The sequence below is a fragment of the Eleginops maclovinus genome, chromosome 5, assembly GCF_036324505.1.
Source record: "Eleginops maclovinus isolate JMC-PN-2008 ecotype Puerto Natales chromosome 5, JC_Emac_rtc_rv5, whole genome shotgun sequence".
Taxonomy (NCBI): Eukaryota; Metazoa; Chordata; class Actinopteri; order Perciformes; family Eleginopidae; genus Eleginops; species Eleginops maclovinus.
Genome location: NC_086353.1, coordinates 10,344,944 through 10,357,426, shown reverse-complemented (window position 1 = coordinate 10,357,426; position 12,483 = coordinate 10,344,944). Strand labels below are relative to the sequence as shown.

General features: G+C 50.4%; 1 protein-coding gene across 3 annotated transcripts; it reads right to left on the bottom strand.

Moving 5' to 3' along the window:
* Nucleotides 1-35: 35 nt before the first annotated feature.
* c5h19orf67 (chromosome 5 C19orf67 homolog) lies at nucleotides 36-8,175 on the bottom strand. 3 transcript variants are annotated; one of them, XM_063884624.1, is made up of 9 exons: nucleotides 8,128-8,175; nucleotides 3,558-3,740; nucleotides 2,985-3,159; nucleotides 2,651-2,789; nucleotides 1,970-2,070; nucleotides 1,323-1,508; nucleotides 1,046-1,192; nucleotides 506-642; nucleotides 36-364 (listed from the first exon to the last, which is right to left on the bottom strand). In XM_063884624.1, exons 2-8 carry the CDS (start codon nucleotides 3,700-3,702, stop codon nucleotides 516-518), a joined length of 1,020 nt encoding a protein of 339 aa, XP_063740694.1. In that variant the 5' UTR covers nucleotides 3,703-3,740; nucleotides 8,128-8,175; the 3' UTR covers nucleotides 36-364; nucleotides 506-515. The 3 variants fall into 3 exon arrangements, with proteins under 3 accessions (XP_063740694.1, XP_063740692.1, XP_063740693.1); XM_063884622.1 differs by having other exon boundaries at nucleotides 36-642; XM_063884623.1 differs by lacking the exon at nucleotides 8,128-8,175 and adding an exon at nucleotides 3,960-3,975 and having other exon boundaries at nucleotides 36-642.
* Nucleotides 8,176-12,483: the final 4,308 nt, after the last annotated feature.

Genomic DNA, 12,483 nt, shown 5'->3' with positions numbered 1-12,483 from the left:
GTTCTTAAAAATGCAAGAAAATATGCAGTCTCTTATAAAATATCTTCAACATTAACACACTGTACAAAATAAAGTGACAAAAAGTGTACAACACACATAAGAGTTAAACATGCTCATCACAACACACAGCATAACCATTTTTACAAACACAATACAACCATTTTTAACTTGCAATCTATAAAACTTTGCTTTTCAAACAATACTTCTCATTTTTGACAACAGGCGTCTCTTCAGCTTTAAATGTTGAACAACCTCTGGCTGAGAGTATCACATTTTGCAGTCATGTGATGTGCTTGTGATGTCGACGCTGGTGTTTCTGCTCAGACATCCGGATGCATATAAACCCAGATGTTGACCTTAGAAGCTTAGAACCAGAAATACTTTTGCTTAATGACTGGCTGAAAGCTTTATAATGTGGGATTTAAGTTGGTGATGTCAATTTAACAAGCTGTTTATCATTTGATCAACCACCATCATGGTGTATCCCAGAGACAGACAGGTTTACCTCACTGTTTTCACTCTGTTGTCTGGTGGGACAACAGCAGCTGCTTCAGGTAGTCTGTAGCACTGCAGCTCGAAGGCTCAGTGCTGCCCAAAAACAGCAGTCTCTGATAACTGGCTGTAGGGATCTGGCATATGATCCTAAAACAAACAGGACATATGAATGGTATATAAGTGACACAAACTAAGAAAACACATCAGATATCAGACATGACATGAGGAATGTGTTTATCTTTTCAATACATTTTACTTCCCAAGAAAGAACTGAGCAATGAAAAAAGTCCTAAAGAGATAGTTTGGATAATTTTCAGTGGGGTTGTATTACTGTAGATGAGATGTCATTGACTTGGTACCTGAGGTGCTTTGACGAATACAGACAAACCCTTCAAAACGCTCAAATCAGAAAAAGCCAGGGGGGTTACTGACCACCATCTACTGAGTATGTGTAAGTACCCCGTAAAACCCCACTTCAAAACATCCATACACTGCCTTTGTTGTAGAAGCATCTATAGAGCGATTAATAAAGAAATGTGAATCAGTTTACCAGTTGTAGATGTCGTCTGTTTCGGGGGTCCCCTGAACCCACTGACCGATGGACCACATCCTCACCACGTCACCATTAGAGACACGTTGGATGTCCCCGCCTGCTTCTGCGTGTGGGTTGGGAATGTCCTCGTAGCACAGGAAGTAACTGAATAATAGATTAATAACAGGAATGTGTGTATTTGAAGGGGGGTGGGTTTGTCTTACATGACGCAATCTATCAAAGGAAATAATATTATCAAACAGAGGGGGAATATTACTATTACTATATTACTTACTACTCTGTGTCCTTTTCCCTCTCTTCATCTGGCTGCTGCTCATTTCGCAGTCCCTCCACATTCCAGCGCATGCGTTTGTACAGGCCGGTGTCGACCTGGGCCAGGTATGGTGTTGGCCTACAGTAGCGAAACGTGGAAACATTCAGCAGACCGACCTGACTCTGGCCGATGTAGAAGTGAGACACACTGGGAATGCAAACAAGAGTTAGAAGGTGAGAGGATATGTAATATTTACAGCAGCAACCACGGGTCAAAGGATCCAGCAGAAGGTCAGGATCAACCGTTTCCATTGCATACTGAAACACTTGCAGCAAGAAGCAATCAGTCATGATAAATATAAGGTTTATCTGTAATATTTAGCAATGCCTCCACTATGGAGGAGTTTTCAGGTATGCTAGGACTTCCTTTTTTTAAAAAATCTGCTGGTAAGTCCAATGTGGATCATTGTATTGAATGAACAATATTTATGTTACGCAATACTCTAGTGTGGGGGGAAACCCAAGGAAAACCAAATGTAATCATTACAGTCTTTGTTACCTTGTGTTTCATGTTTTTGATCTCAAACACACAACAAATGTTATTCAAATCCTCAAAGACGGATTAGTAGAAAAGTGGGTGTGTGTGTGTGTGTGTGTTTTTTTGTGTACCTGTTAGGCTCAGACTCCTCCAAACAGAGGAGATTGTTGCTGGCGTAGGTCAACACCAGTTGTTCCAACCTGTCACACAGCTGCTGAGAGAAGTCCAACAGCTGCATGCACACACACACACACACACACACACACACAAAGTTGAGACTCAACTTGAAGAAATTTGACGATACAGGATAGCTCCTTTGATAAACTGCAGGAGTTTTTAAATAATTATGAACATTGGTTAAATGAAGTGTTTTTGGTGCATACATACATAAATATAAAACTGTGAAATATCGCAAAATGTACATTGAATATGGATGAAATAAAATCCATACACAATCAAAAATATTATGCAGGATACTTTAGATTTTAAACAGTGTTCAATGCTTTTGATAATGGACATTTAATGGTTTCTAACTTTAAGGAAATAACTTCTTTCCTGTTTTTAGACATTACATCAATCTAAAAACTCAGCCTGGGAATGATTTAATCGACATCAGGAAAGGTTTCATTGTTACTTTGAATAATCGACAGACCTTACTGCAGATTCCATAAAGGGTATTTTATCTGTAGAAACTAGTACCATTGTTAGTTCCAAATATTGAGAACAAATTAATCAGCATGGCTAAATGCCACAGGTGAGGAAACAGGTATTTTATTTTGTTGTGTGATCAGGCCATCAGAAAAAAAAAATACCCTCGTGTATATTTCAAAATGCACAGGGGTGTGCTGCGACATGGTGATTGTTGATTCCAGGTTGTTAAAGAAAGGCTGACAGGTGTACAGGAAACTTGGCACTGCAGCTGCAAGAGCCTCTGTCCCTAGCTGACCCTGTCTGTAAAACACATAAAAAATATATAAAAACAACAAAGTTACAATTGAGCATTTATCACTAGCCTGGACCGGACCCTCAGTGATCTTCTGTGGTAGATCATGTATAAAAGTATGGTTTTGTTTTCACAATTTCTAGCCTCAGATAAAGACAAGAAACTATGTAAAATTGCATTGTCGCTAAAACATATTTAAATACCGATTGACGAGGCAGTCATGCAAGTCATCTGCTTTGCTCAGGAAGAACTGAAGTTGTAGCTCTAAGGCCTGGAGGCTTCTCTCCATCCACTTGACCTCTGCACAGATGCAGTCGGTATGCTCACCACAGGGAGGCGCCAGAGCAACAGGCAACCAACAGAGTAGGTCCTGATCCTCTAATGAATGCACATCACAGTATCAGACACAGCAAAAATAAAAAATGTACAAACTCTCTTATTCTAATTTAATTTCAAGAATACTAATAACTACAAAACTAAGCCAAAGAGGGGGTTAAGTGCTTCTGTAACAAGAAAAAAAAAACATCGACAGTGAATGACAGGTGAGATTGAATAATAACGTACAAAAAATGGGGACAATTAACTAGTACTTAAGTGCAATTGTGAGATTGTTGTACTTTACTTGAGTATCAATATGTTTTGCTACTTTGCATGTTTTCTATCCCACTACAATTAATCGATGGTACTTCTACATAAGTACAAGATCTTAGTTCTTCTCCCACCTCTGCCTACACATCACTGTTTTATAGCAATAGTTAATGGGAATGTATTATGACCTCCTTGTCCAGTGCTTTCAGGACTCTCCGTGCAGTCTGACTCCTTCTCGCCGCTCGTGTCCTCCTGCAGGCCGCCAGACGCATGTTCGCCTGTCGGTGAATCTATAGTGACCTGGACCTGGACTTGAACTTCAACATCTCCCATTATATCTGCAGTTGGTAAGATTGTGTTTCTTGGGAAACCTGATGAAATTAAAATAAATCACATTGAAGCTAACTGGCTAACTAGCTAACTGTACCAAATATTTAATCCGAAATATTGAACTGTATTTTATTTTATTTTTAGCGCCGAAACAATCAGATATATCGACATTCCATCTGGCTAACTGGGTTTTTGACCGAATTAGAAAATCATAGATATTTGATAGCGCTAGACACTTAATTAAAACTGAAGAAACACACTCCTCCGGTAATTTATTGACAAGGATGACGACACCCTGAAACAGAGTAATGCAGCAAGATAAGCTGACAAAGTATTACATCCATGCAATTTAATCAACACAAATATATACCACGAAACAGAGTATAGTAGTAAAACAGTATAATATATATATAGTATAATATAATAGTGGAAACAGTCTCACATGAATGAGTGGATGAACGTCTCAACTCGAGGCGGAGTGAATGAACAATGTTTGATCTAAAATGGCCGCTCGGCACTACCGGGTCAGAGCACGGCATAACCGGGCAGCGACAGCAGTGACACTGCCCTCTAGTGGCCGGCGATAAACTCTTCATCCCCCCCCCCAGACCGGAAAGCTATGGGCCGGAATAGGTTAACGGTCTAGATCCCGTATCCAGCTGCCAGACTCGCGCTCGTAACGTGCAGGCGGCCTCCTCACGCGGCCCGGCCGAATCGGCTGGGGCAGCGTCGGCGGCGACTGCGGCACCGGGAGCGGTGCACCCAGGAAGGCACCCGTAGGAATAGTGAGGTCAGAGGACGCCTCATCAGCAGGCGTCGGTGGGGAAGCGCCAATAGCCGAGTCGCGGGGCCCGACAGCCGGCCGCTGAGCAATCCCCTGGGGCGTCGCCCAGCCCGGGTGGATAGGTGGGGGCTGATGACCCAGGGCAGCGGTTGGCGGCGACGGCGCAGCCAACTGCTCACGGGCGCAGGGTGTTGCCGGCGTGTAGGCATGGAGGAACCGCCGGTTGCGCAGTGTCAGACGTCCCGAACCGTCAACCCTGACCCGATACTGGTCGTGGCCCGGCGACTCCACCACGATCCCTGACCTGTCCCATTTGTGGGGGCTCGGGCCTTGCTGTTTCTGGAGGAATACCCTTTCGCCGAGTGCCAATGGGCGGGGCGGTCTCGAGTGAGTCCCCAGAGACTCGGTGGTACGGGACATACGGGTCCGAAGGGCGTCCTCCTTCGCCGCCCATGCCTCGCGCCATAGCAGGCGGATATGCGGGTTCGAGAACTTCTCGAGGCAAAGATGATCTGTGCTGGTGAGAGGTCGCAGTCTGGGTCAGGCGTGTTACGCAACTGCAACATAGCGCGCAGGAAGCGGTCCTGATCAAGGCTGCCCGACGGGCCGGTGTTGGACATCAAGAGGCACTTAGCAGTCTTCACCGCAACCTCCGCCCTCCCATTCGACTGCGGAAAGCTAACGGAAGACACACGGTGTTTGACGTGCCATAAGCGGAGGAAGTCCTCAGTGTGGCTCGCCTTGAATTCCGGACCACCGTCGCTCGAGAGCTCCTCCGGTACGCCGAAGGTGGCGAAGAACGGCCGGAGGTGTTGGACCAGGCCAGCTGAACCTGCCAGGGCAGTACCCGCCGTAGAGCTCAGGACCTCTACCCAGCCCGAGAGCCGATCCCCGACAACTAGGTAGTGACGGCCCCCATAGTCGAAGAAGTCAGCAAACACCGCCTCGAATGGCGTGGACGGGGGTGAGGACGGCCGGGGGGGTGTAGCCGCCTGTGACGGAGCATTGCGGTTGCAGTCTGCACACCCGTCCCTGGTGGCCTGAATGTCCCCGGACATCCCGGGCCAGTAAACTATGGCTCGGGCATGCTGCCCCATAGCTGAGGTCCCCTGGTGAGCGGCATGGAGATGCCGAAGGACCCTCTCACGGAGGGACGGGGGAACCACGACGCGGTCCCGATAGAGCAGGACGCCGTCCTGGGCATAGACGGACTCACAGACCGATGACAGACTCGCCAGGGCAGGGTCGTTAACGTCAATCCCACCCTCCTGCTCGATGAGTTGGAGGAGGTGGCCAAGGCATCCATCAGCCGCTGTTTCCTGTGCGAGGAGGGGCCAAGAGACGGCTCCGAGCTCCCGTGCGTCGTCTCGGATGGAGGCCATGAGTGCTGACTCCACGGCGTCAGGTCCGCTCGGCAGCCCCAATGAGAGGCCGTTCGCTGAACCCGAGGGGGAAGGATGCCTCAACGTGGCATCAGCGGCATAGTTGCTCTTGCCAGGCAGATGCACAATGTCGAAGCGCCATGGGAGGGTGCGCTGCTTGAGTCTAAACAGACGCGAGTTTGTGATCTCATCCAGCGTATGGTCGCCAAAGATTTTCACCAACGGCTTATGGTCGGTGACCACGACGAGGTTGTCGGACCCCTGCGTGAAGTACCGCGTCTGTTCCAGGCCCCAGGCCACAGCTAGGGCCTCTCCCTCGACGGCCGCATAGCGCTGCTCCGCAGGGGACAGGAAACGCGAACCCGCGAGGGTGATCCTCCACCCTCCTGGACAGCAGTCCGGTATGCCCGAGGCACAGTGACAATGTTGCTGGAGCAGGAAGTAGCCAATGCCACGCATGGACCAGTCAGGGCGGAGGCAGGTACGCTTCTGCATGTCGTAGATCTCCACACCCTCGCGGATGGCCTCCATTATGGCTTGCTTGGACGTCTGGAAGGCCTCCTCCAGAACGGGACCATAGGAACACACAGCGTGGGCTGAGGAACGGCTTAAATGGAGCCATCGTGTCACGCAACTGGGCATAGTTAGCCACCTGGTTGACAAGGCCGAACCAACTCCTGATGTCCGTCGTGGAGCCTGGGGTGGGGAAGTCCCGGATGGCGTCCAAGTATTTTGGGAGTGGTTCGATGGTAGATTCCGACACCCTGAAGCCAGTGAAGTCGACGCACCTCTCCGCGAACTGAAGCTTGTCCGGATTCAACACGATGCCCAACCGGCCGACACGCGTCAGGAAGTCGATGGTCCTCCACCAGTGTTGCTCCAGGTCGGTGTCATAGTGGATGGTGTCATCCACACAACGTTCCTTGCGTTCATAGTCCGAGAGGATGGCGTCAAACCGACGGTTGTAGCCATCCCCTGACGACAGGAAACCCTGTGGTGCCGTGGTGTAGCGCCAACGGCCGAAGGGCGTGATGAAGGTAATGAGGTGGCGATCCGACTCACGCAGGGGAACACTGTGGTAGCCGTTCCAGGCGTCCGTGACGGTCTTCCAGGTGCCCTTCGGGACGCGGCGTGCGAGGTGGAACGGGGACTCAGTGGCGAAGGTCTCACGTTGGCAGAACTTGTTGAGGGGGGAGAGGTCCACGGTCCTGCGGGGGGAACCGTCGTGCTTCCGAGTGACTACCATACGATGGCACCACGCCACCGGCTCGCCGTATGGCACGCGTTCAATGACCCCAAGGGCTTCGTCCTGCAGGAGGTCATCGTGAACCCTCCGCTGCCAGTGTAGAGGCACCGTAGCCGCGGTGTGGCATGCCTTAGGCGTAGCTGCGGGGTCCACGTGCATCTCGATAGGTGGCCCCTCCATGCATGGTAGTGCCCGATGGGGGCAAGTATTGAATGTCGACGAGGCATATCTCCCGAGTAGCCAACCTTTCATCCGGTTATTGTTCTCTGGCGTACAAGGGAACGGCAGTACTGCGGGGCGCGCCGGGGGGACAGTGCGCTGAGGACATGAGCACTGGGCGTCCCGGGGGTCAATTGGCCCCACGCAGTCGCCGTTGGTTGACCTCGTCACATTGATGGACAGGGGCTGTACTGGCGTGTCAGCCGTGTCAGGGCTACGCCTGTCCTTGGGCCCCCCTGCAACGTCGTCCGACGGGAAGTTAATGGGCAAGAGGCCGAGGTTGTTGTACTTTACTTGAGTATTAATATGTTTTGCTACTTTGCACGTTTTCTATCCCACTACAATTAATCGATGGTACTTCTACATAAGTACAAGATCTTAGTTCTTCTCCCACCTCTGCCTACACATCACTGTTTTATAGCAATAGTTAATGGGAATGTATTATGACCTCCTTGTCCAGTGCTTTCAGGACTCTCCATGCAGTCTGACTCCTTCTAGCTGCTCGTGTCCTCCTGCAGGCCGCCAGACGCATGTTCGCCTGTCGGTGAATCTATAGGGACCTGGACCTGGACTTGGACACTTAATTAAAACTGAAGAAACACACTCCTCAATGTCAGTTACGGTTATTTATTGACAAGGATGACGACACACTGAAACAGAGTAATGCAGCAAGATAAGCTGACAAAGTATTACATCCATGCAATTTAATCAACACAAATATATACCACGAAACAGAGTATAGTAGTAAAACAGTATAATATATATATAGTATAATATAATAGTGGAAACAGTCTTACATGAATGAGTGGACGAACGTCTCAACTCGAGGCGGAGTGAATGAACAATGTTTGAACTAAAATGGCCGCTCGGCACTACCGGGTCAGAGCACGGCATAACCGGGCAGCGACAGCAGTGACACTGCCCTCTAGTGGCCGGCGATAAACTCTTCATCCCCCCCCAGACCGGAAAGCTATGGGCCGGAATAGGTTAACGGTCTAGATCCCGTATCCAGCTGCCAGTCTCGGGCTCGTAACGTGCAGGCGGCCTCCTCACGCGGCCCGGCCGAATCGGCTGGGGCAGCGTCGGCGGCGACTGCGGCACCGGGAGCGGTGCACGCAGGAAGGCACCCGTAGGAACAGTGAGGTCAGAGGACGCCTCATCAGCAGGCGTCGGTGGGGAAGCGCCAATAGCCGAGTCGCGGGACCCGACAGCCGGCTGCTGAGCAATCCCCTGGGGCGTCGCCCAGCCCGGGTGGATAGGTGGGGGCTGATGACCCAGGGCAGCGGGTGGCGGCGACGGCGCAGCCAACTGCTCACGGGCGCAGGGTGTGGCCGGCGTGTAGGCACGGAGGAACCGCCGGTTGCGCAGTGTCAGACGTCCCGAACCGTCAACCCTGACCCGATACTGGTCGTGGCCCGGCGACTCCACCACGATCCCTGACCTGTCCCATTTGTGGGGGCTCGGGCCTTGCTGTTTCTGGAGGAATACCCTTTCGCCGAGTGCCAATGGGCGGGGCGGTCTCGAATCCTCGCGCCATAGCAGGCGGATATGCGGGTTCGAGAACTTCTCGAGGTGGTTCACGAAGGAAAGCGAGCCACGAAGGGGGCGGCCAAAGATGATCTGTGCTGGCGAGAGGTCGCAGTCGGGGTCAGGCGTGTTACGCAACTGCAGCACGCCACCGGCTCGCCGTATGGCACGCGTTCAATGACCCCAAGGGCTTCGTCCCGCAGGAGGTCATCGTGAACCCTCCGCTGCCAGTGTAGAGGCACCGTAGCCGCGGTGTGGCATGCCTTAGGCGTAGCTGCGGGGTCCACGTGCATCTCGATAGGTGGCCCCTCCATGCATGGTAGTGCCCGATGGGGGCAAGTATTGAATGTCGACGAGGCATATCTCCCGAGTAGCCAACCTTTCATCCGGTTATTGTTCTCTGGCGTACAAGGGAACGGCAGTACTGCGGGGCGCGCCGGGGGGACAGTGCGCTGAGGACATGAGCACTGGGCGTCCCGGGGGTCAATTGGCCCCACGCAGCCGCCGTTGGTTGACCTCGTCGCATTGATGGACAGGGGCTGTACTGGCATGTCAGCCGTGTCAGGGCTACGCCTGTCCTTGGGCCCCCCTGCAACGTCGTCCGACGGGAAGTTAATGGGCAAGAGGCCGAGGTTGAGCAACGACTCGTAGGAGGGGTACATGGCCCGGACTGAGCTGCTTACGTATACCATGGAACGGCAGGATGTAGTACGCCCCCCGCTGCAGGTCGTCGAGAGCCTAGCGAAGAACGCTCCCTCGATGGCTACAGGGGAGCGGTTGGCGGCCGACAGGCTGAGGCTGACGGGTCGCAGGTCGTCCCGCGCGAAACCGCAGGCCAGGAACTCCTCCAGAGACCAAAGGTCCGACTGCGCGCCAGTGTCCGCGACGGCGGATATTCGAGCTCCGTCGGCCGAGCCCCGGTTGCTGGTGCCATCCCTCAGCCCGACTGGCATGTCCATCGAGATGGTGATTAATGCCCGGGGGTGGTCTCTCAGCCTGGCTCGCCTCCATTCGCCCTTGGAGAAGATGTGGTGCTCGAGTCTGATAGGTGCAGGCCTGTCGACACAGCAGTGCGACGTAAGGGCGCGGCGTCGGCGAAGGCTCCCGCGACGTCGGCCAGGGCAGGCTCCAGCTTGCACCGACGAGGCCTGGGATACCAGCTCCGACCCCATGGCGGCCTGTTGACTGTCGGATGACGGCTGTTGACGCCTCTGTCGTCGGCGGGCCCTGTAGCAGCCGATGCACACCTGGTGAGGCTTAGGATTCCACCCACGAGGCCCCTCCGTGAAGACGTTAAAGACGCTCTTACATTCCGGGCACGAGGCACGTTTAGCCCCGTCCGCAGGGCTCGGGGCGGGGCTCGTCCGTGGAGTCGTCTTCAGGCGCCGGAATGACGACATGGCTGATAGGGAGGACGACGGGAGAGCGTTACGGGCCATCTCTTTGTTCTCGACGAGTGCAATCACGTCGTTAACTGGCATGACCAGGACGTCAGTTGTCCCCAGCGTCTCGCGGCGTATGTCCGAGTCATAGATGCCATTGAGCAGCACATCGCGGATAATGTGGTCAGTATAGTCCACGTCCTTACCACACTCGCATACCGCATTATATGCGCATGTCTCTGCTTTACCCCGCACTCTGGCAGCGAATGCGCGGAATGCCTCGTCGCGTTCCTGGCGTAACTGAAGTAGTTCGGTGCGCAGGACGCATGTAGCAACTGGGATGACAGCTAGGGAACGCATGATGGTGATCAGGTCTGGCAAGGGTCTGGCAAGGGTCCGGAAGGGGCGTCGGGGACGGCTTCAACAGGCTGTCTCCATGTACAGGCCCAGCGCACTGAAACAGCTGGAAGGGGGCCTGTGGTGCCTGAGCCGGCACGGAATACGTTCCAACGGCGGATGAACACGTTCCATTCCTCTATTGACACGCCCATCAACTTTGGGCCGATCGAGTCTCGGGCCATGAGGGGCTGGGGCCTGGGCTGGGGCCTGGGCTGGCGCGGCCTGGGCTGGCGCGGCCTGGGCTGGCGCGGCCATGACAGGCGCTGCGTGCTGGTGGCTACATCCATGAATCGTCAATATAGCAATGACGAGTGCTTCAGACAAGTCATCGGATTCGAACTCACAGCCGGGGACAGGGCATCCAACAACGACCATGGTGTCGTCATGAAGAAACACACTCCTCAATGTCAGTTTCGGTAATTTATTGACAAGGATGACGACACCCTGAAACAGAGTAATGCAGCAAGATAAGCTGACAAAGTATTACATCCATGCAATTTAATCAACACAAATATATACCACGAAACAGAGTATAGTAGTATAACAGTATAATATATATATAGTATAATATAATAGTGGAAACAGTCTTACATGAATGAGTGGACGAACGTCTCAACTCGAGGCGGAGTGAATGAACAATGTTTGAACTAAAATGGCCGCTCGGCACTACCGGGTCAGAGCACGGCATAACCGGGCAGCGACAGCAGTGACACTGCCCTCTAGTGGCCGGCGATAAACTCTTCAAAAACAATTTAACTATTAACTTTAGCTACGTAGCTAGTTAGCTAACAGTCATGTACCCGATCCAAACCCGATCGTTTCTTCGCTTCTGCGAATACCTAGCTACTTCCCGTGAAGTATGTCGAAGTAATTTACGGCGCTTTTCTGGGATTGACGTAAAATAATATTGTATTTGCTTTGATAAATTATAAAATAGAAGACATAAATTGGTCCATATTAAAATAAATGCTTTCTCTCATGTTTTAGTAAATAATGTCTCAAATATGGAGCTTATTTGTCTTTTATTAACAAAGGAAAGCTAGTTAAGTGCTTGTTAAAGTCATTTAACTAAGAATAATTAAATATATATGAAGGTATACTCTAATTATTCAGCGTTGGAAGGAGTAATCAGATCCTTTACTTAACATAAGAACCCGGACTCATGTGTCCTTACAGGAAAATTAAGGGAAACATAGAAAAGACTATAGACCACATAGAACAGATTCCCAAACAGTTGTTCAATAACATGTTTTAAAACTTTCTTAACAACGCCGTAAATCAATATTTGCAAATATGTGCAGAACAGATCGGGTTTTGGGTACAGATTGGGAAGGGACAGTACAAGTTACCTTATTTCCATTGTCAATGCATCCTGGTGTGAAAGGGCAAATGTCAATGTGTTGCAACAACAATAACAACAAAAGCTAAATATCTTTTTTTCAAATGTTTGCTTTTGTTAGGGGACAACAGTTCAATACAAACATTTTAACAAATTACGAAAACTAATTTGTTCAGCTAGATAAATTGAATAGTCAACAACTATATTACTTTCTGTGAAATATGGGGTTTTGCTGCAAATAATCTTTTTTTAAACTTGTAAATAAACATTTTTCTCTCAAACCAAGTTATGACTGCAAAGTGAAACATCTCAAAAGTTATCAAAATGTATTGGTCGTCCTTCAGTTACCTATCAAAGAAATCATGCTAATGTCATATAATGTAGGATTTTTATTACTCTGTTGTTGAATATCAAGTGAACATGTATAACATATAGCTCATTACTTTAAAATAACTATATTTTGCATCATTTACCTTTTGAATTAGAAAATATAATACGCTTTTTGC